Source organism: Festucalex cinctus, chromosome 21 (genome assembly GCF_051991245.1).
Source record: "Festucalex cinctus isolate MCC-2025b chromosome 21, RoL_Fcin_1.0, whole genome shotgun sequence".
NCBI lineage: Eukaryota > Metazoa > Chordata > Actinopteri > Syngnathiformes > Syngnathidae > Festucalex > Festucalex cinctus.
This window is the reverse complement of record NC_135431.1, coordinates 16,648,184-16,672,400: the sequence shown is the minus strand read 5'-3', so window position 1 is coordinate 16,672,400 and position 24,217 is coordinate 16,648,184. Positions and strand designations below refer to the sequence as shown.

Below are 24,217 nucleotides of genomic sequence, written 5' to 3'. Positions count from 1 at the left end.
TAAAAATGACTGACTTCATTTTAGATTTTATTTATTTAAATCAAGAAGCCTGTTAACGTTAAATGAAATCCAGAAAAGACTTAGCATTTTTTAAACTTTTAAATGAAATTATTTTCAGTCAAACTGTCAATAACTAAAAAACAAAACAAAACTTCATAACAAAAAAAAAAACACTATTCTGAAATGTTACTGTTAAAAGTGCCATTCCAAAGAAGTGACAAAACCGGGTGCCATTTTTGTGCTATACAAGGTTGTCGGTATCTGTTACATGTAACTCTTAAAGTAAAATTTTTTTTTTCTTACTTTAATTACTTTTAAAATCAAGCAATCAGTAGAGTAACTAAATAACCTTTTAAAATCAAAAGTAACTAAGTAACGAGCACCTACTACACATACTAGTGTACTCTACCTCCTACTACATAATTATATTTCATTTCATCATTTGGACTCATGGACTGACAGATGTCAAACATTCTGAAAACAATGACATCCAACTGAATGCTACCTTTGTGCAGTCCACTTTTCCGTTGCCACAGTAGCAGCTGTTGCACTCCTCCTCCCATCGGCTGCCATGAGGAAACTGAAGCCCAGCGTAGTGACATGACTTCCCAAAACCTATGACTTTACAAACACATACAGGAAATAGACACGCTCAGCATCTCCCGTATGCGTGAATGGGGAATATAGATGCAAATATGTCTGGTAAAAAAGTACTTACATTCTTGACACCGAACTCCCGTTCGACCGAGTGGACAAATGCAGCGAAAACCGTTTATCTCGTCCACGCAAGTTGCGCCGTAGGCACACGGCGAAGACTGGCACTCATTGATATCTGATTGACAAAGAATGGCATCGATTAGATAAACGATCCGACCACTGGATTCGTTTTTCACATGACACAAAACAAACTGACCTCTCGACATTTATACTCCACATACAATTGTGCAACCACATTATCTCAATGAGTTTTTTGTACCGCCTGAATTTTTTTTTCCTTTCTTCATTTGAATTGTATGGTTACACTGATGGTGGAAAAAGTTTACAAATGATTTTCCACAAAAACCATGTACAGTGGTACTTCTACTTACAAAATGAATTGGTTCTGGAAGAAAGTTCTTAAGTTGAAAATTTTGTAAGTAGAGACGCATTTTCTATGTAAATGCCCTAATCCGTTCCGACCCTCCCAAAATTCAGACATAAATGTTTTATAAATCATAAAAATGCATCAAAACATGTAACAAATACGTGTTACAATTAGATTATTGCACAATAAATGAGTTGTGCATAATATAAAAACTAAAGAATAGAGTATAGAATAAAAATGATGACCTTTTTAACTGCTGTCCTCATCGTTTTTTGCCCCTTTTTTTTTTTTTTTTGTTCATGTTCTCTGTGTTTTTTTGCCTGGTGTTTGTAAAGAACGGATCCAAGGATATTTACTTTTAAAAAAACAAAAAACAAAAACAAAAAACAATCCTTCGAAAATGTCCAAGGCAAACATCATCATAGTGAGCGATCGCCTGACTGGTGATTCTTGGGTGATTCTTTTCAACAAATTCCGAAACTTCAGGTACGGCGAGGCATCTTTTTCCAAAAAAGGCCCGTCTCGTCGCAATTAAAAACTTACTGTGCAACGTAGCCTTTATCAATCACCTATTGTATGAATTTTTGCACAAATTCTTCGGCCGTTAAGTGAATACATTTACGTAAAACTATCTGAACATCTTAATGCCCGAGGGGCGAATGACGAGTACGCGACATAGATACATCTATAATCTATCTATTTTACACACAGATACATGCGGTATGCTAAGGTAATAGCCAATGGCAGAGCAGCTTGCGTTCAGGAAACTCTGGGAGCTGCGTATCCTGAACTTCTTTCGTAACAAGAGGCAATATTTTCCTGTTGAGGCGTTTCGTAACATGAAAATTTCATATGAATGGACTTTCGTAAGTAGAGGGTACCACTGTAATCGGGGTGTGTAGACTTTTTATATCCACCGGAGGCACAACAAATTACAACATAATTTGATGAGCTATGACAGAGTGATAAAAGTGTCTGAACATATTAAATATGATTTGCCAGTTAAATTCCCTGCTGTCAAATGCGCAATCTGGGTCCAATCCAGAAGAAAAAAAAAGATTTGACACTGCAAACGAGACAAGATTGGACAGAAATGTGAGTCAGGAGCATTTTGTTTTTAAAGATGACGTGGATGGTGGCAATTGTAGAATAAAGTCAAAAAAATGTAATTAAAAAAAAAAATTAAAAGTCTGTGAAATAACACATTTTCCCGCGGGGTCTCCGATGATCTCTCAGAACGTCGGCCTTTGTCATTTGAGACACACAAAAAGTCGGAATGAAAAATCTCAAATTCAAGCTGGACAGAAAAGGTGGACGGACACTTTCGGGCACTAACAAAGGACAAAAGCAGAAGAATTTCTGGGTCACTGGTTAATTTGTCTTATGCGGGCATTTGTGTGACTGCCCGAGTATAGAGAAGGGGTGACCTCTGACCCCTGGAGGCATGTCAGGACAAAGAAAAAGCCACGAGGGCGCCATCCGGGGCTTGGATTTTGGTGTTGACGTGAGCCACAACAGTCCACGGATTTTTGTTCGATCTTCGCTGATGTCTGCTTTAGGTTTCGATAAACCCGGCGTTGGTACTTACTGATTCTGCAGTCGGGCCCGGCGAACCCGGGGGCGCACTCGCATCGGAACCAGTTGACTCCGTCCACACAGATGCCGCCGTTGTAACTGATAGAGGGCAGACGTAAATGACGATTAGATGAGGGTGTACAAGACCCACATCCTTTCCACTTGCAACAAAGCACGTCATTTGTGTCTGTGTGGTGTTTTGGTGGCGGTGGGGGTTTACAAAGCTCAATTCAACTCATCAATACAAGCTTCCACCTTTCAGATGCTAATAGGCGTGTCCAGTCCCTCCCCTCCTCTCCTCTCATCATGCCACTCTTCCACTCCTCCTCACAGCACAGCCCCAGCCCAGCATCCCCCCCCCCCCCCCCCCCCCCAACCCCCTCCAGGTCCCACAGAAAGAAAAGGGACATGTGCAGCACCTCCTCCTCTGCCTTTCCACCCCCCACCTGCGTTCACCACGGGATATAGTTGGTGTTACTCCACCTCTCCCTGTCCTATTCAATTCCCATAAGCTCTCTGCTTGCTGAGATGGCCCTTTGAGGCTTGATTTGAGGACACCTTCCACTCCTTTTAGGGAGTCCCTGCACCCCCTTAGAGCCCTTGCGAAGCCTGTGTGAAGTGTAGAGAGGAGGGGAGGGCGCGGGATAAATGGAGGGGAGGATGGGTGGGGTAGCTATTGGATGACACCGCGGGAGTGTGTGAGGCAGGAAACGATACATACCATGGATGAGGGTTGCAGTCGTTTATATCTGTTGAAGGAGCACAAAAGACGATTTAGTGGGACTGTCTGACATATATGGCAGCAAATTTGGTTTTATTATATTTTTGACGATGTTTATATGCAGTCAATATTCGTGTTAAGGTCAAAATGTTACATGTGGGAGAAATGTCAAATTACATGTGGGAGCGGACAGTTACTTCTCGTATATAAATCCCGTATATAAACAGCAACGCACGGATGTCATTTCCGCTTATAACTTTCTGCGGTCAATGAAAGACATTATATTCATGTCATTCACCACACTACATTATTCGGGTTAAGGTCAAATTTCAGTTTCTGACACATACGGGATACCCATTTTACATGTGGGAGTGGACAGAGTTACACCCATATATAAATGCCGATATAAACCGTGACACATAGACGTCATTATGCATAACATTTCCATTTGTAACATTATATTTATGTCACTTGCCACAGTTCGAAAGTGTGTTTCTTTGCTGCCTCGTCATGTTTGTTTACCACTGCCTGAGTATTTCCGGTGGGTTGCACGCCAGAAACACAGACTTGTATACACGTATACGTGTATATGTGCGTATAAATACACACAGTGACATATTTACCATTGAGACAGAAAATACTATGAAAACACTACGGAGAAAGCAATGTATTCATGTTAGGCTCTTTTAGTGAACGGCAACCCAAGATGGCCGCCACGTACACAAACAGTTCCTGTACTCAAACACCAAGATTTCTTGCAAATAGAGCGTTTGCAAAACACAAACCAAAGCTCCATTCAAATGAGATAATGCGAACGATTATATGACCAAATATTCACGTTAGAAATGAGGTAACGCAGGGCTCTTGGCGTGTTTCCAAGGCAATATTTGAATTTTAAAAAGGGTTACTGACTGCATGTAAACGTACTAGTCAGTGGCAAAGACAGTCAGACTTCACACATCGCAAAATGCAAAAAAAATTACTTTGGCTGCAGGTGGGTCCTTCCCAGCCTTCTTTGCAGATGCATGTAAAGGTGTCTACTCCTCCCACGCAGGTGCCCGCATTCAAGCAAGGACTGGAGGCACATGTGCTATTCTTGGCTGTCAAATCAGAATCAGACCAAAAGATGTTGAAAAACGAACGTTGTCGTGCTGGCTCCAGAATCGTTAAAGCGTATTTGCTACCAAGGAGCGTCATTATCGGTACAGCTTATTTTTGTCTCAACAGACCACATATCCTGTTTCTAAATGGTAGAACATGAACCAAATCTGTTTAAGCAACCATTAATTGAAAAAATTGTAGACCCATGTTGACAAAGACTCTTCAGTGTTGACTGCTAAAAGCCTTGCACCAACAGGCAATGTGTGCACAACCTAAATTAAACAGAAGCTCACTCTCTTTATTAGGTAGGGTTAATTAGCAAATAATAAACAGTGGTGGCCTTTAGCAACAACATACAAAACCAGTTAATAGCGCTACACAGTGTTTTCAATTTTGGGACTGGTAGGACATTTGTTAAGTCCAAGCCACCCACAACATAATCTGAAAATTCAAGCACTTCAAGGGAAACCAAAATATTCTGAAAAGCCTCACCTGTGTTGCATGTGTTTCCTCCCCAGCCAGGTGGGCAGGCACAGCGGAAGGTGCTCCCGTGGTCATAGCATGTGCCTCCGTTGCTGCATGTGGTCGCGTCACATTGTCTCTCGCCTGTCCCAGATCACAAATAACACGCTTATATCACACAATGGATATAAAATGCGAAGTTGAACAATATGGTAGAACTTGAGGCCACTAACGTGTGAAAGCGGAATTACTCACGCGAATGGCAGGTCTTGCCCTTCCAGTTGTCGGCGCACTCACAGTAGAAGTCGTTCACAAGGTCGACGCAGCGGCCGCCATTCTTACACGGGTTGTGTCTGCACTCGTTGACATCTGAGAAATGCGGTGGAAAAGAACTTTTGAAATGCCAGAAAAAAAAAAAAAAACAATCACAGCATATCATCTATTGAGCGATCTGATTTAGGAGTTTCTGAATGATCTAAAGGCTGACTTGGAACCAATCACAAGAAGGTGTCATGCCATATCGCATTTGACCAAACTCGGTGAGTAAGTGAACAAGTGTTGGCGTGGTGGTGTTTTTTTTGTTTTTTGTTTTTTTAAGTAGAAAAAAACATTGATGACTTACTGAGGTCGCAGAGTCGTCCCTCCCAGCCGTCAGGACACAAGCACTGAAACGAATTGACGCCATCAATGCAGGTTCCCCCGTTTCTACACGGGCTGTTGAGGCAGTCGTTTATGTCTGAAACATGAAGAAGAGTTGGAGGTTAGCTTTTCATAGCTGCTGTTTGTTTGAAAAAACAAAACAAAAAAAACTACAAACCCACTAAGGTTAGGCTACGGGCCAAGTAAGAACCGTTCATATTGGTGTTGATCCAGGATTTGGTTGAAACATTTAGTAACATTGCAAAGCTTTTTCAACATTCTCTTTAACTCATTGACTGACTTGTCCAGTTAAAATGGACTTTTGACGTGTATAGCCGTCAATGGCAGAGAATGAATTAATTTCTAAGTGATCAATAATTAGATTCGACCAAATTCAGTTACATATGCAAGAGACCAGTGTCCATCGTATATTTTACTGCTGCTCTCTACTTAGCTACCGTATTTTTTAAAAGTCCCGGACTATGTCACATTTTAGGGGAACGGAGATTTTGGAGTGCCAGTCCGAGTTCTAACTTTAAAGTTGTAGTATTAGCCAAACTATGGAAAAGTCCAAAAAAAGCTGATTCTAATTCAATTTATGGCGGAATAACATTTGAATCTTTGTGCCAATTGGCATCACGATACAGATTCCCCACTTTTGACAATCCTGCGAAAGAGATATTCAATTCCCCCCGTACGTACTCTCATGACAGTAGAGGCCACTGAAGCCTTGATCACAGACGCAGGTGAAGTTGCCAGTCAGCCCGCTCACACATCGACCTCGAGTTCCGCAGACGTTGGAGGAGATGCGCCGCACTTCTGCGGAGTCGTTGGTCGCTATGGCAACAGTGCAGCTGTCGATAACTGCAAGCAAATAAAGCAAAAAAAAACAAAAACAAAAAAACGGTACAGTTACTATACTTCCCCTATTTGGCCATTTTGTGTAGCACGGTTGATACTATCGTAGGTCGTAAAAGGGGATTTTGTCACACGGCGTTTGGTTTCTTGGTAAGATTATGGTCACCTTGACAAGGGCTGGTTTTGCAGTCCACCTTGGGTTGCTCGCAGGTTTTTCCCTCAAAGCCCTCAGGACATGCGCAGTAGAAATCCTGAACCATACTGTGGCACTTGGCCTGGTTCTCACATGGGTTAGGATCGCAGGCGTCCGACGGGGACGAGATCTGGATCGTTTGGATAAAAAAAGGCGGGAGACGTAGAGTCATGAAGTCAATCATTTTGACATGCGCTTAAACTGATCGTTTGGGCAGTGAGCTGCTTAGCTTATGAAGATAAAACGTTTATATGGCTGACATGCCAAATTAGCGTACGGCAAAATCTTGACCAGGAAAAGATGAAGAGCAAACATTTGGTGACATATTGACAGGACCGGTGAACAAAGTCAAGATGAACGACCAAAGGAGCCACCCTGCTCGTGCCCACGGCAGCATGTTTGGCTGGCCTCCCACCCATCTTTTTACACACTTCAATACAGAGGTTGGAGGGAAAATCTGCAGGTTTTTGTAAACATCACTACTGTGCGTAAACGCTGGGCTGCACCCGTTGCCATTTAAGGTGCTAAGCGGGAGACTTTGAGCGGGTCAAGCAGAGTGGGTGAAGTCTGTGGTCACACGTAGTTTATTTTAACCCAAGTGTCATGCGCACGTACCAATTTTCTTTACTATTTGGATGTGTGTGGTCAAAGACAGGAACACTAAATCATTACATTTGAGTGGCTTTCGGAGCATTGACTTACATTGGGGACATCATTTTGGAGGGCATTACAGAATTCTCCATTTCCTTTTTCCCCCCCCTTTTGAATCGGATCCGGGATTGGTGTTGTAACATAATTATGACAGCCATGCAAACATGTTTATGCATCTTTGCACAATAATGTTTTCTAATTAGTACCACTAGCTAACAACTTTTCAGTAGCCTCAAGATGGGACTGTCCCGTTTAAACCGCAACATCGTCACCCTAGAAAGGAACTTATATATGAATAGTAAGGCATTTATCAATTTAACAACTCGAGACACAAGGCTCAAAACGGGACCGTCCCATTTAAACCGTGACATCTGGTCACCCCAGGAAGAATCTTATATAATGTTTTAATACCACCATCATATAAATAAGAAAGTAAATATGTGCTTATAAAGTCAGACATGCAGACGGCACCATGGCAGACTTGCGTGTTTAGTAGTAAGCGGGCAGCAACCCAGCGTCACCTCATTCAGCGAGGCTGGTGTATATAGTGGAGAAGCTAAATCGGGATTGGCTCCTGACCAGCAATGTCCTCCATTCAAACCCCAAGAGAAGCAGAACAGAATCGGTTTCCTCACAGCTAACCTACATTGGCTTCAAACGCACACTAAATATAACCGATTACAGCGAGGAGACAGAGACATCATGTGATAGCCAGTACAACCAGGACAGGTGGCTTACTGTAGATGACTCTTGTTTTGGTCTCCGTCTACGTGCAATCATTTTCAGAACTAATCTTGCATATCGTTGCTTATAAGAACAGACAGAACAGAACTGTTTTGTCAAAATATTTAACACTTGGAATGCTTGTTAGAAATTGGAATGGTGATGGCAGTACAACCTCGAGACAAATGAATTCATGTCTATTATTTCCTATGGGAAGAGTAGTTGGAGGGTGACCCAAATCCCATAGCATATCTTTTACAGTTTCCTATTGAATTTGGACAAAGATAAAAGTTCAAGATAAAACCTCTAATTAAAATCTACAGTAAAATCAACTGATGAGCTACCATAGTCGAGTAAATAAACAGGACTCAATAGTATTCAAAATAGTCCACAAGAAGATAGTAATGACTGCCAAGATTAGTTCCAGCTGCACTTGATCATTGCATCCAGTTGGTTGCCAACAATAACATCTTTCTCCCCTTCTAAACTCATTCTGGAAAGCGATGCTAATGTTGAAATGAGCTAATTGTTAAAACAGAGGTTGTTCACACTTTGCTCTGATGTGAACATTCCGCACTTGATTCCCATTAACATTAGCTACTCAACATCAATCTCCCATGACAGGGAAATGGCGAAAATCTGCGTTAATTTGTTGACTTGGGTTTCTAAAATGTACAATTGTTGGCTAGCTAATCCGTGTTGAAAAGTTAACATTGTTAGCGTGCGCCAACGTCCTGCAAATAATTTGTAAACATTTTAGAAAGAAGCCCTAGTGCTAATCAGTATTTATGTTTTGTGATTTACCGCTAGCTATTAGGGATGTCACAATAAGGGCAATATCGTGATATTAAAACTGCCACAATATCGTCGTCGTCATGTTCACAATATTTAAAAGGGACACCTCTGTTAAAAAAAAGTCAGGTTGATTTCCATTTGTGCAGTTCTAGCACCCTTTAGTGACTATTTTATTACTGAAATTTAATTTTCATTACGGATGTTTTGGCCTTCTAGGTTTAAAATCTATGCTAATTGTCAGATGAAGGGGAACCTAATTTGCTTGTGAAGCGATCAATGAGTGCTTTCATTAGCAAGTAAGAACCTCACTGTTATGAGAGATTGTAGGTGGTTTATATGCATTGCTGTTATGTACAAAAGCACAATATTGTACTTTTTTTAGTATGAGCTCTTTTTTTCTACAATATTGTGATCTTTTTTAAATATCGCCAACACCTCCACAATATCGTGCTAATTATCGTATTGTGACCTTCATATCGTGATAATATCGTATCGTGATGTTTGGATATCGTTACATCCCTACTAGCTATACAAAGTTGCTAGCATTGATTTCCCACCGGAGGCATTTTGACATAGTTGCGGTATCTCTTCGATGGGCTATACGAGCTGTCTCCACGATTCACATACAGTAGGTCACCTACTTTGGTTTTAAAATGGCAAATGTTGACAAAAGATGATTGGATTTTCACGCCTCTCCAATGCGACGCCTACCTCGCACAGTTGTCCTGCAAACTCCAGTGGGCACTGGCACACAAAGCCACCTAACACAGCGTGGCATTGGCCTCCGTTCTGACACGGTCTGCTGTCACACTTATTCCTTTGGATTTCACAGTGAGAGCCCACAAAGCCTGGCGGGCACTGGCAGTGATAACCGCGTGGGCCGTTCTGATGAAGACAAAAGGAAGAAGACCAAAAAATGATTGTGTCATCCGACTGAGACAGACTTAAGTCACATGGGGATGTTTTGAATGGGAAGCCACATACCTTGCACGTTGCTCCATTCTGGCACTGACCGTGGCAGCTTTTCATGGCTTGTAAGAAATCAAATACCAGATATTAGCATACACATTATTATAGTCACATGTAGTATTTCTACAGGCAAGCCCAAAGTTGCGAAAAGGTAGAGATACGAGCCAAGCAGAGGATCTGTTCATGCACTGAATCCACAGTGGGCATGCAACTGGTTTCGTGAGGGCAAACATGAGCGCTTGATTGCCAAGACAAGAAAGGAACAAGTTACCGCATGTGACTGAATGAGTAAGCCTAAACTATACCTATGTTGTGAGTCCAGAAGGTGAGTGAAGGCGCTTAAAAATGTAAACATTTTTTCTTTTTCTTTTTTTTGGAGCAGTAGCTCAAAGAAGAAACTGCCGGTTGAGAGACTGGAGGGACAAACATTTCAAAGAAGTGACTTAGATGTAAGAAAATACTGACTGATGTCACAGTTTTGTCCGGACCATCCCCGAAAACAGTTGCAGAGATATCCGCCAATCAAATTTTTGCAAGAATTAGCGTTCACACACGGCTTTCTTGCACACTCATTAGCATCTGTGAAAGCAGGAAGTAAAAGGACACCGCGTCCGTAAATTGCGACAAAGCAAGGAAAGTACAAGGAAAAGTTATATTAACATGTTCTTGGGTGTCCCATATCAGTGGTGAGCTATTTTTAGAACAGGCATGTGGGCTATTCATGTTGTCCTTGGGGCTAACTAGTACCTGCAGCCATTTTTTAGTTTTTAGTTTTTTCCATTTATTTTTTTAGGGCAACATTAACAGAGCAAAAGGGTATCCATGTTTGCAGCGTCTCTTTCGATTTGCTCCCTCCCCCCTCCCCGTGCGTAACTCATCACTCCCTCCCCCTTTCTGAGAGGAAAAGGGCGTGGGGAAGTCAATTTGGAGGCAATTAATTTCCACAGAAAGTACACATCTCTAAATCACAACCATGACTCTAATATTGTCATTTTATGATTGGGACAGTTTGACAGTAGAATAAATAAATTGTGACACTGATGAGTGTTAAATCCAGTCAAAATGCTTATCAAAACAAACTAAACAACATAACAGGCAGACGTTTAGGGGGGAAAAAATGAAATGAGATGCAAATAACGAATGCCCACCACCTCCACAGACATCTAAAGTGTTACAACAAAGCACTGATGCTCAAATAACTAAAGGCATGGTGAAGAGGGGGTGGGCAGTCCGCAGGGGGTCCCTTCTGTACTCATGCACACAAACAAACACCTGTCTTCTCTCTGAAACCCTACACTTAACGCACACTCAACGGCAGGTAAGACTGGAAGCCGATTGCTGCTTGTAAACTGAGATCTAAGCTGGTAAAATGAGAGGGACTCTGGGGATCGTTTTTCCGGCCTTCACCCCCCCCCCACTTCTAACACGCATACGCACCCGACTTTATTTACCAGTTGTAAATTTCCTGGCCTCAAGCCTGTCAAGTCCGCTTTTGACAGGAGCCATACAGAAAAAGTCCCACTGGCCATTCATATAAAATGCCAGGAAAAAAAAAACGACAGCCGCCATCTTACCAGAATAATGACAATAGTACATGTAATATTTATTGGCTCAGAAACATACGATGGTGACACTCACCAATCTGGCAGGTCTTTCCTTCCCACTCAGGCGGGCACACACACTCGAAGCCGTCTTCCCGGTCGATGCAGGTTCCTCCGCGGGCACATGGATTGGAAGCACAGTCGTCCACATCTGAGTACACACAATATAGCAAACCAGTTTTGATTGACAGGAGCAGAGCGGTAGTAAGTTTTGTGGTTATAGTTTGAAATGGTGGGTTGTTTTAAAACAGGATTCGATTACAAAAATTTAAAAACATTTTTCTTTCTTTGTCTTCCTGATTGGAAGTAGGAGAGCTCGTTCCCAGTATTAGCTTATATTGCCATCAGAAACTGTTGTCTCCAACATCAACACATAATCCTTAAATCATGTTCAACTGCTATATATGAATGCTAAAAAGTAGGGATGGAACAATAACCGCAATATTGTGATATCGCGATATTAAAATTGCCACAATATCTTCACCGTCATGCTACGATATTTAAAGCACATCTTTCACCTGCTTGAGCCAAGCATAGCATTATGAACTACATAGACTAAGATACTTTACGCTGTTGAGCCAATAGTAACATACACTGTGCATTGTTTACAAAGTAATTCAAGATGGCGGAGGGCAGCGACCATACTAGCATTTATCGTTCACATGATTTTCAAAGTATTTTCTTAGATTTATGAAAGCCCTGACTTATTGCACCTTAAGACCATTCCGAATCTTTATTTACAATTATTGTATTAGAATTATGGAAATATTTTCATCTCATCCTTGCAGATGTCAATGTTTGTGTAACAGTGATTATAAAAAGTGTTACTTTCATTAATAAACTAAATAATTTAATCAGTTAACTGCCTCCGCAAAATTGTATTTGGAATTTGTTTGTGGAGTTTTTAATGATATGCCCTCGATCTTTAAGAATTGATGTTCCATAATTCATCACTGTTGAGTGAATCGGGAAAAATCAAAATCAAATTGAACCAAACTCTTGTGAATTGAAATCGAATCTACTAAAAAGCTAATTACGCTGACTTTGTATAATATGGCGCCTGTTGCCATTTGCCAGCGTTAGCAGCTAATGGCTAGCAGCTAGCCACAATTTGGCTAGTCCAAGCTGTCAATCTGCCTTTAAAAAGAATTCCAAGAGGCAAAAATGACTCTGGACTGACTGCACATCTAAATGAATTGAGCAATTAACATAATGTTCATTTAAAAATAAAAAATTGAAAGAGTGATAGAGTGTGTAGCAACTCACTGTTTGCACAAGTCGGACCTTCCCAGCCTGGTGGACACTGGCACGCGAAGCCTGACGGACCCTCATGGCATGTACCACCATTTGCGCAAGGACTGGAAACACATGGGTGCTCAGCTGACAAAAGTCAGCCGATAAATGAAACGGGTTGAGACGGTGGAACTCTTACAAATTCAAATCAAGTTTCATATACTTTGCAACTCACCTATCTGACACATCTTGCCCGTGTAGCCTTCTTGACAGGCGCAGTCGTACTCATCAGGCTCGGTGTTCATGCATGTGCCCCCGTTGATACATGGCTGGTGGCGACCGCAGTAATTGAGATCTGCCAAGAAACATACAAGAAGACCAATGAGTTTTGTTCAATAAGTAGAGTATCATTGCCAGGGCAACCCCAGATAACCTTAGTGGTTTGTAATCGCGGATAAATATAGAATACCGTATATAATACTGGACTGGCCAGCGCGCCTCTCACGTTACATTTTAATGCTACGAAATTCAAGACGCGTTATCATGCCAACACGTGCGTAAGCCCAGAATCGATCAAAACAACACTCTAATTTCCGTTATTTTAATGAAGGGAGACGAGCGCGTCGGGAGGATACAAAGTCGAGAAAGACTTCTGCGTGAAAATGACAAGCTCTTGGCGCCGTATCAGTTTCCACTGCATCCTCAACTTTGCTAATTGGCTGCCAACATTCATCCGCTCGGTGCCAGGAGTTCCCTGGAAGCATGTCGGAATCGTCGCTCAGTATAGAGCACCAGCTGTCGAGCTTGACGGGAAGCACTGAGTGTTTCCTCAACCACTCTGCCGCTCGGCGTCATGAGAGCGAGCTTTGCGCTGTTTACAGGATGTGCGCGGAAATTCATCTCGTTTAATTATTCATCGGCCGCGGAATCGCAATTATTTAAGTGAAATAAGCTACGCTTGTTTCTAAGCCTTCAACTAAACCCATTTGATCCTTGAGAAGCAGTCTTAGCCTAAAGGACAGGTCGCACGAAAGGCTGCTAAATAAATGAAGAGGGATGAGTCTCCACCGGGGGATCTTAGGACCCACTCTCATCCCCCAAAGTGCACTCAAGTGACGAAGGGGATGTGTGGGGATCGAGTGTCCCCGCTGGTGCTCAAATCTCATGAGCAGTAAAACTATACAGCTGCCTTTTTCCAACCACAGAATGGGGAAAGACGTCTGTGAGCTGATAACGGGCGCTTTGACGTACGTAATGGACGTCGTCCACTTAAAGGACATACAATTGCTGGTCTTGTTCCCAAAAGTGTTTGGTAGGGTTGAGAGACTTTGAAGTTGTCGCGATGTAACAGCTGACTAGGTTGACCAGACATCACAAGTTTAACCAAGACAGTCCCAGGTTTCAAGTTTTATGTCTCAAATCCTGGCAGATATCACTATCCCATTGTTTTGTCCCTTTACGTAGGTAGGTCCCGTCTCATATTGTTTGTTTGTTTTAGTCCAGTCAGCAAGCAAATTGTTTGGGCCATGTGTATTTTAATCACACATTCGTCAGAGCGATTTATATGATAAACCAATTTAAAAAAAGAAATTCAACTTACAAATTCATGTGTGCGTTATCTGCTTCCTTGTCTAAGAATCATTGGAAATGTAGTCCTACTGGCAGCCCGCGATTTAAATGACACAGCCAGCTTCAAGTAGCTGAGCAAAAAAGGTTAGATAACGGTGAGTGCATTGTCTTGTAAGGGTGCTGTTGAACTGTCAACCAAGATCGCATTTAGCATTAGCTAAAGTAATAAAACAATCACCGGTCACAAGATAGACCCGCAATTACATTTGTTCTAAATAGCTCCTGGTGATAATTTATTGTATGTTTGATTTTCAGCCTAATTGTAATGTCCCGGTTTATAATTTTGAAAATCTGGTCACCCCAGGCTCGACTCGTCAACAACACGACAACGTCCTGAAATCAAATTCACTCGCTAATTAATGATGCTAATAAAACCTAATTGCACTGGCATTGTATCATACGGTGCCTGTTTCCAGCATTTAGCAGCACGGCCAGTGTTAGCAGCTAGCCGCTAAGTAAGTGCTCAATATACAGGCACAACAAAATCATCAATCAGCATTTTGACTTAGGCCCACCAGCCTGACTCCTGCCTAACATGTAGTTCTGCCACTGACGTTTATTGATGATGTTCCAGTTTTCTATCTGTATACTTTATGAACGAATTGGTCCATCTGAATTGTAGGCCAGCCTCTTGGGGTAAAAAGTAGGAAAAATAATAATTAAAAAGTACTGCATCGGCCCGAAAAGTGGCCGGCCCACTGGGCATGTGCCCTGTATGCCAGATGGCCAGTCCAGCCCTGCCCATATATGCTGCTGAGAAGCATCAAATTCCTTTAAGGCAGTTTAATAGATGAAAATGTGTAACAATGCACCGCAAAGCAGTTTAAATTTAAGTAAAAAAAAAAAAAAAAATGTTGATTATCTAAATATGAAAACTAGTTGATCTTTAGTTATTTGGCGGAAATGACTTTTTTTTTTTTTTTGTCTTCTGTATTTACATTCTACATTCAAATAGTTGAGAACATTTTCAGTAGGACATCCAATTACCAAAATATTCAATAGCTGCCACCCTATAAAGAATTTTGGTGCGGACCGGAAAAGTTGCACGTCTTGATGGCAAACTAAACACTAATGTCAGAGTAGAAGAGACATCCAAATATTCTGTGTTGATATATTGTGTCTTCACAAGAACACGTAGCTCGAGGGTACCTGCAGGAGGACCGCGTGCCAATTTCGTAAGCGTGGAAGGTGATGACGCGGAAACTTTTGCATACCTTTATCGCACAACAGGCCACCCCAGTTCCTCTCGCAGTTGCACTTCCAGGGGACGTCACAAGTGCCGTGGACGCATCCGGGGAACACGGCACATTCGTTGCAGAACTGGCCCTGCCAGCCATAGTTACACCTACACAAACACATAAAATAATGATAATAATCCTCCCAAGAAAAAATATATTATATGAATACTTCAGATTTACCAGGACCTGATAAAAAAAAAATTTGGCTTACAGAAGAAATGATATTACAACACTTCCTTAACATATAACTATTAAATCCTTGTTTAAACAAAAGAAAAAGCTCGCCCCACATCCTGTTGAAATGTGCAAGTCAACCAGAACAAAATAAACCCCCGCTTAGATAGTTGTGTTGGGAAATACGAGCATGTCAGCGCTTGAAGGGAGATTCTTAAGCTAACCCAAGTTGAGCCTAACTAAATTTCCACAAATAATGCATGCCCACTAAAATGTTATACATTTCCTCAATTTAGAGTTTAAACCACACATATAACAGAAAATATGATCCCAAAACTCTTTAATATAGGACTGAACGATTGCGGAAAATAATCAAATTGAGATTTTTTTCCCCTCTCAAATTGTGATTATATACCTTTCTGATGTATTTTTCAACAAACAATGTTCAATTCAGTTTATTTGATTCCTTAAAAAAAAAAAAAAAAAAAAAAAAAAAAGAGAGAAATGAAAGAAGTAAAATTTATGTCATCTGCCCTTAATCAACAACAAAAAAATAATCAACACAAAGTGAATGACAGCGAGCGGTCAAAATGTTTTCAATATAACAATTCTATATAATAATTACGTAAGCAGCATGTGCTTGTGCTATATGTACTTTTCCAGTAATTGAGCTTTCGTCAAGTTTTTAAAGATAGATACAGATTTTGTTTTACAAACCAGATTGTTCCATAAACTGACGCCTTGAGCATCATTCTTTTTGTTTTGTTCTATATTTTATTTTGGAGAAAATAACTTTTCCTTTTAATTTATACTCACTTCCTCTTTTTTAAATTTAATTTGTATATTAACTGATAAACTTTCATGATGGGCTTTAAACATTATTTTGAGACGGTTAAACCCCATCAATTCAATACATTTGAAAGTTTTTAGTTGTACAAATAATGGATTAGTGTGGTCTCTGTATCCACAGCCGCAAACACGAATTGCACGTTTCTGTAAAAGAAAGATTGAATCAGTGTGGGATTTGGCTGCACACCCCCATACTTCAATGCAATAGGTCAGGTATGGAACAATCAACGAATTATATAACAATAACAAAGCATTCTTGTTCGATGATTCTTTAGCCTTGTGTAAAACTGCTACAGTTTGTGATACTTAGATTTGACATATTCTATATGTGATTTCCATGTTGTGTTCATCAATAATAATAATAATCAACAATCGTTATTAGATAGATAAAAATATCGGTGCTGTCACTAATATTTTTAGAATCGATTAATCTATAGGTCATAGGTCAACCCATCCTAAGTATCCCTACTGACTAATCTTAGAGGTGGGTGACATTCCAGGTCGGGCGGAGGTTAAGAATACATCCAGCAGGCTCGCGTCTGGACTGAGCTGTGGGGGTTAGCGGGGTGGCGTTGGGGGCTCGAAGGTCTATGACGACGGCGGTGCGGCGGCTTCTGAGAGCGTCTGGAGACGGCCGTGTGTTTACAGAGGCTGCGCACGCGCCTGCCGCTTCATGACAACACCCCGGCTATTCCGAGGCCGTGGTGTCGTCGAGCCAGCTGTCTTGTCAATTGGCTCCTATTTTGAGCCCGTGCTCCTGCAGACGGCACCGCTGCCAATACGCGAGACAAGGCCTTTGAACGTCTCTTATTTGGCGGGGTGGGGGGCTAAGAATACCTCACATGCTTTGCTGCACTCTATTTGATCAACTTCATGGGGTCTGACAGCAATGTGTCAATAACTTCGATGAGGCGACGCAGTCACAACTTTCAAAAACCTTTTTTAAATTCCTTCAAAAACAGTCATCAAAAGCAGCAGTACCTTGACTTACAAGTGCCTCAACAGAGTTTCTTTTAAGTTACAAGTTGTAGATTCGTTGGCTAAATTCAGACATGTTGCCATGCCACTATAGTAAAATGGGGAAAAAAAAACAACAACAAATTATGCACTTCCAAAACATATGCCAAGATGTCCACCCAGTCTATAACCTGCCAAGTTGTGCCAACAGGACTTTAACTCTTTTACTGCCACACGTTATCAAAAAAAAAACAAAAAACTTTAATACGTCATCCTTGAAAACGTTCCATTTCATCAGATTTCATCATTTTGCATTGTAATTTCAAACACCAGCAGCCCATTGAAAAGAGATAAAATGCTGCCATCTGCTGGCCATAGTTAGTGTTTTTGATTCCACAACCCATTGACCAGGCAGCACTGCACTTAGACGTTGCACTGCCCATTGATAAGAGAAAAAAAAAATGTAGTTGACGTCATTTACCGTTTATGGCGGCATATATTGTGATTATACTAATCGTTATTCAACGTTTTTGGCGGTCAAAGAGTTAAACAATACAGTGCTATTTTTCTTCACTTTTCTTTTCCTACACATGACCAAAAAAAAAAGTGCTCCAAGGGATTAAAGGCCTGATTTCAATTGGGAATATGAATTTAAAATACTAGTACGCTGAATCATGGAACAACTTACCGTATTTCACGGCCCACCGTATTATTTGGCGAAATATAAATGAACGATCTGAATAAAACAAAACAAAACAAAAAAATATTTTCATATGTAAGGCACACTGCGTTATAAGGCACATTGCCTTTGTGAAACGTACGTTAAGTGTATTGTATCATATATATTTATTAGCTAGATTTAGCGCTATTATGCTAGGTTCAGGCCAGACGCGAAATATCGGGTAGCGCTGCATATCTCTCTTGGTATTGCTCGCCGTTCACCGACACGAGGGTTCTTCAGACATAGAGAAAAAAAAAAAAAGTTTGAACGTCACAAGTCAATATGGTGAACGGTTGTTGTGTTATTTAGCTAATGCTAAACTCCATCTACATTTACCATCTTTGACACAGAGACCTGAAGTAATTCTCGTATGATGAAATCAGACACCTGCTAGTGATTAGATGTGAACGTAATAAGAAGGAATTTGAATTGAAAGACGACAAACTGAAAAGCCGACATACATAAGGCACACGGCTGGACATCAACAATTGTTTTCAAGATAATATCTGGGAAATTAATGGAGTTTATGGCTTTGAAAACATCCTCCGGAGGTGGCGCAGTCCATAATGTTGCTGGATGGTACAGAACAGCGGCACTGACAAAAAGGCTTAAATAGGCCAGCTTTTATAAAACTGGCTCACGGTTGTAGGTCTCAACAGGCTTTCGATGGATAAAAACTAGGCTGCGCGAGCACCGTTACTCATCTGCAAGTAGGCGTGGCTCTGATTCCAAAATGATGGCAGTGCCACATTTCACCATTTCCCGTATCTTCGGGGCACGCCGAGCCTTTTGACAAATATGTCACAACAAGCCTTAATGTGTGCCGATTGGAAAATCCTGAGACGTCAAAGCCTCAGGCAAAACGGGGCTGTGTGAAGCCCACAAAATGGATGAAATAAAGAGAATGAAAGGGCAACGAGGGATCACAAGGGATTTTATTGCCTGCTTTCTGTGACCCGAGGCTTCATTAAATTCATGCCAGAGCAGGAAGAATCTTTACTGCTGCTCCTCCAACTCGTATCACTTTTCCTGTCTGCTGGGACCTGACATTTCAGGAGAAGAAGATGCCGCCATCGCTTCTCTGGCTGCGCGAGTATACAGTCAGGTCGAGCCTCCTCTTAATCATCATTTGGTCTCGTATATATTTCAATTTGTATTTGGAGGAGCGCATTGCAGATGAAGAGGGGGATATGGCGATTCCCGGCACGTTTACAAGCGTTCACACAACCCCCCCACCGTCTTGGGCTCGAGTGGTTTAAAAAAAAAAAAAAAAAAAACTGAAGAGATGCTTGGTATTCTGTGTGGGATTTGGGCAGCCTAAAAATATAATACGTGAGGCGAGGCATTGCTGGAGCTAAACTGAGATGGAGACGCCTGAAAGGAAGAAAAGGAAAAGGAACGGAAGGCAAGACTGAGCCAGTGTCGGTTGTTTTACATTTTTGTGTTTGTTTTTGGTTTTGATGATGACGACACGCAACTTAGGTACGAATGCTATGCTCTTCCGACCGCCACGCTAATTCCATGCGCGAGTAACACAAGTTTGATTTTATACCGCATACTGTGCAGTGATGCACTACGAGAGACGAACATTCCGGTGACCACAAAATGCGCCGACTTGGACTCAACATTCACTGAAGAGAATCTTCTCATCTTACCTGCATTCCCCTGGAACGGAGCAACCCCCATGTAGCAGATTACAACCTTGCTTGCAGATTGCTAGGAGAGGGAGGAAAAAGCTTGTCAATAATGTACATTCAGAAAGCAAGAAGACACCAAGGGAATCATTCACAAGGGTAAGCGGGTTGTTAGTTTGGAACAAGTGCAACAGGACATCGTGATTAATGTTTCCTTGAGCCGAGTTAGAGGTTAAAGGGGGCACAACTTTATAGTCGGCCTGTACAACAATAACTCGGCTGAAAAACAAACATCTATAACATCTATGTGGGCACTGTAAATTTTTAAGGCGGTGCTGCAAATAATTTCCAAGGCATGTAACAGTCTTAATTCCATTGAACACAACAAAATGTAGAATCATTGGTGCGTTGAATTTAAATTAAAAAAAAAACAGTTACCCTGTTATCTCCCTCCGTCCTTCCTTTCCCACCCTCACCAAAAAAAAGGCAGCTGGCCTCTAATCATTAACTTGAAAGAAGCGGCTCGTTAAGTGGTCTCAAACATGTTGCAGCTGCCTAACAAGTCCCCTTCAAAAAACAAAACCATCTCATTACCGGTGACGGACAGTCTTGACTTTTTAAAACCACGGTAAACCGTCAAACTGGGAATCAGCCCAAAACAAACGTGTGTACTATATGGCTTGGGTCAACATTTTGTTATTGTCTCAAACAGTTTAACAGAACGTCGCTAAACATACAAGTGTGTCAGAAAAGTTCCAGGACTGGTCATTCCAAACCCCAAAACCTTTTATTAAACACAAGTACAAAGACAGATAGCTCACCTGTCTTACAGTCGGGACCCATCCAGCCCTCCAGGCAAACCTGAGCGCCTGACTGCTCACAGCGATAGTGTCCAAAGTAGTCGTCGCGAGGAACGCACAATTTATTGCACTTGTTGCTGTAGTAGTTCTCATCACAGCGCACCCGGAGGCGGTAAATGATGCGAGCCACAGGCCCATCATAGTAGACGGTCTTCCAGGGTTCGCCGGGGATCGCCATCCCTGTGTGAGCGCTGCTCTCGATCAGGTGCTCGTCGTCATCTGAAACGAATAATTAAGTTATTGGATACAATTTGGTTGGGAAATGAAGTCCATAAAAATAAGAAAAGTGTTTTGATCAAGTTTAGTTTCAAGTCAATTGTAAAGCTTATGTTTTGCTTGTGTATACAGGTATATGTTATACCAGTTTTTTTTAAAGAGATACTTCACTTATTTTGCCCATTATAGAACTAAAAAGTTAATATTTTGTCTATAATTAATTTGATACTTTCATTATTTTTCACATACAATTAGTACCTTTAAAAACATTTTGCAACTTGCGGTCTACTGAAAATGACATCACAAGGGCTCAGGTAACCAATCACAGCTCAGCTTGTGAATGTCACATGACCAAACATAGAAAACAGCTGAGCTGTGATTGGTGACCTAAGCCCATGTGATGTCATTTTAGTCGACAGCAAGTTGCAAAATGTGTTTTTAAAGGTACTAATTGTACATGAAAAATAATAGAAATATCAAATTTATTATACGCAAAATATTAATGTTTGACTGCCAAATATGGCTAAATAAGTAAAGTATCACTTTTTACGTTTTTCAAAACTTTGCTCGTTTGCGTTTATATTATTTTTGTACTTTTCATCCCCAGTTGAGTCAATAGCCACCTCTGAAACTAATTGCCTCCAATTAATTGTTTTTCCTTTCTTATTTTCTGCCCTTTTGCACCGTTAATGTGCATTGTCTTGGAAAAAAAAATAAATATATATATATATATATATATATATATATATATATATATATATATATATTTTATAAGCCAGCGAGTACTAGTTAGCCTAAGTGCAACATGAGTAGCTCTTCTAAAAATAGCTCACCAGTGATGGGACACTGACTTACTATAAAGATTTAAAAGAGAATGTTATCATTTATTTATCGAAAGTTAACCAAAGCTTTTTTTTTTTAATAAAATGGGGTTTAATGAGAAAAAAATACCCAAATATACATAAAAAATGTTTTAAAGCTGTAATTTAATCATGCAGCAATATTTTTTTCTCACGTTATCATACTGTCAGAATCCAATATCGACTACCAATTAAATGTTTAATTTTGTCTGACCGCGAATCTCCTAATCACTCACAGTCGCCACAAAGAAAGTCATTAATCAGAGCGGGATTGCAGTTGGTCAACAATCTCTCTGGAAGTGGAGGGCCTGCGATTTCCTTTCCTGCATAGTTGCGACTTGCACTGCACTTAAGTCACTTTTGAAGTGAGCAAGCACTCGCGCGCACACACATACATTTTCCTCTGCCGGGGTCTGACACAATGTCAGACAGAATTAAGCAACAATAACAAATAGAAGCCCCCGGCAGTTGCCAGATTGAGAACAATGGGCTCCGGGCCCAAGCGGGCTCGGCTACCTCGGTGTCTAAACAGCGAGCCCGGCCGCCCAGTCCGCTCCGCTTCCTGCTCGATAAACACAAGGAAAACGGCCTTTCCTGAGGACGCAGGAGGTGTGGGGAGTGTGAGGGGGGGGGGGGGGGGGGGAGTTACGTAGAGGAGAGAGGCAAGCGGGCGGGAGGATGTGATGCTGGGAGAGAGGAATCTCACTGACATACTGGCGGGCTCTTACGTAGGACAAGACAGGAGGCGGATGCTGACTCAGGCCAGGATTCTACTCCCATGTCTCATTAATAGAGAATATGCTCATGCATGCATGACTTACAACTACTTTCAGTCAGTTCGACTAAAATATGTGGACACTTGTGACATTTCTTGAAAAAAAAAAAAAAGGGAAGCACGTTGCAAATCAACAGGTGGCACTATAACCCAAAAGCAAGGGAAAAAGAAGGGATTCTTCACCAGGACTGAAAGTAGTTTTTGTACCCGAGATATCATGTATCTTTGTAAACAGTGCATCGCCACGGCAACAGTGATTTAGTTTATGATTCCAGGATACACATGGACTAGACATTTGTTGTTGGTTTTTTCAGCCCATGACAGCAGGATTAAAGTCAGATGATGTGACACGACGCACATAACACTAACGTTATATCAGTGACGATTACAAACGAATATTGTGTGTTAATATCTTAATGTAATGTTTTTGTTGTAGATCTTTTAGGCTATGTTGGTACATAAACGTGCTTGCGTAAAACCAGAGTCATTTTTTATTTGTGCATTTGAAAGGTTTAATGACTGCAAAAGTGACAGAAATGCTGTAATATTGCTGCAAAGCCAGTAGTTAGACTATATACTGTATATTGTCCTCTTGATAAATCAAAAAAACATTCTTATAACTCTCTCATAACTTATGCTGGCTAATGAGCATTATATTAAACTGTGAAGCAATCAGTCAATGAAGCCCATCTAGGCAGTGTCGTTACTTCAAACGTTCCCTAGGTTAGCTTAGCGCTAACTAGCTAGTACGATACACATGGATGGACAACACAGATTGTTTTTTTTTTCTTGTTTTTGTTTTGTTTTTGCTTGTGGTAGTTTTAAATCACTCTGGGTTCTGCTCTGGGCCAGTGTACGACGAGGTGTCCTGAAAGTTAAAACAAGTTATTTTAAATTAAAGGGATACTTCACTTATTTAGCCCATTATAGCAATAAAAAGTTATTTTGTCTATAATTAATAATAATAATTGCAACTTACTGTCGACTGAAAATCACCAGGGCTCAGATAACCAATCACAGCTCACCTGCTTTCTAGGTTTGGTCATGTGACATTCACAAGCTGAGCTGTGATTGGTTACCAGAGCCCTTGTGATGTCATTTTCAATCGACAGCAAGTTTCAAAATGTGATGTTAAATGTACTAATTGTACGTTTATTATAGGCAAAATATTAACGCTTGACTGCCAAAAATGTCTAAATAAGTAAAGTATCCCTTTAAACTTTCCATAGGTTGACACTATGGAAATCTACTTCGCCAAACAACGAAGATCTTTTTCAAGCTCCAATTACTATTTACCATGTCAACTATCCATCCATTTTCTTAACCGCCTGCTCCTCACCTCGCGGGGGTGCTGGAGCCTATCCCAGCTGGCTTCGGGCAGTAGGCGGGGTACACTGTGAACCGGTTGCCAGCCAAACGCAACCATGTCAAATAAACGTCCAAAAATAAGACCATATTTAACTTTTTTTTTTCCAAAATAAATGGCCCCCCGAATCACTGCCGATGTACGCATTCACTGGTGACCTCCTCCAAAGAAACCGGAGACGACGGGGCAAACAAGCTAATCGGAGCTATGATGTCAATTTCTATTTCTTCTCCATTGTCTGCATTCATAAGTGCGTTTGATGTCATGGACTAAACAGGATGTGACTGCTTTTTTTTTTTTTTTTTTTTTTTTTTTTTACAAATCAGGCCGCCA

General features: G+C 41.1%; 1 protein-coding gene across 2 annotated transcripts in view; it reads right to left on the bottom strand.

Annotated features, from left to right (window-relative positions):
- The window catches only part of jag2b (jagged canonical Notch ligand 2b), a 56,387-nt gene that overhangs the window by 5,904 nt on the left and 26,266 nt on the right, over window positions 1-24,217 (bottom strand). Inside the window, exons 4-22 of one of the 2 annotated variants that reach the window (XM_077511354.1) lie at window positions 20,629-20,886; window positions 19,829-19,889; window positions 15,449-15,579; window positions 12,841-12,960; window positions 12,639-12,752; window positions 11,410-11,523; window positions 10,237-10,350; window positions 9,787-9,833; window positions 9,514-9,687; window positions 6,607-6,763; window positions 6,285-6,446; window positions 5,566-5,679; window positions 5,199-5,312; window positions 4,974-5,087; window positions 4,364-4,480; window positions 3,381-3,408; window positions 2,673-2,758; window positions 719-832; window positions 506-621 (exon numbers count right to left, since the gene is read on the bottom strand). In XM_077511354.1, coding sequence (XP_077367480.1) covers window positions 506-621; window positions 719-832; window positions 2,673-2,758; window positions 3,381-3,408; window positions 4,364-4,480; window positions 4,974-5,087; window positions 5,199-5,312; window positions 5,566-5,679; window positions 6,285-6,446; window positions 6,607-6,763; window positions 9,514-9,687; window positions 9,787-9,833; window positions 10,237-10,350; window positions 11,410-11,523; window positions 12,639-12,752; window positions 12,841-12,960; window positions 15,449-15,579; window positions 19,829-19,889; window positions 20,629-20,886 — 2,255 coding nt within the window. The remainder of the gene's footprint in view (window positions 1-505; window positions 622-718; window positions 833-2,672; window positions 2,759-3,380; window positions 3,409-4,363; window positions 4,481-4,973; window positions 5,088-5,198; window positions 5,313-5,565; window positions 5,680-6,284; window positions 6,447-6,606; window positions 6,764-9,513; window positions 9,688-9,786; window positions 9,834-10,236; window positions 10,351-11,409; window positions 11,524-12,638; window positions 12,753-12,840; window positions 12,961-15,448; window positions 15,580-19,828; window positions 19,890-20,628; window positions 20,887-24,217) is intronic. The other variant, XM_077511355.1, reaches the window with a different exon arrangement.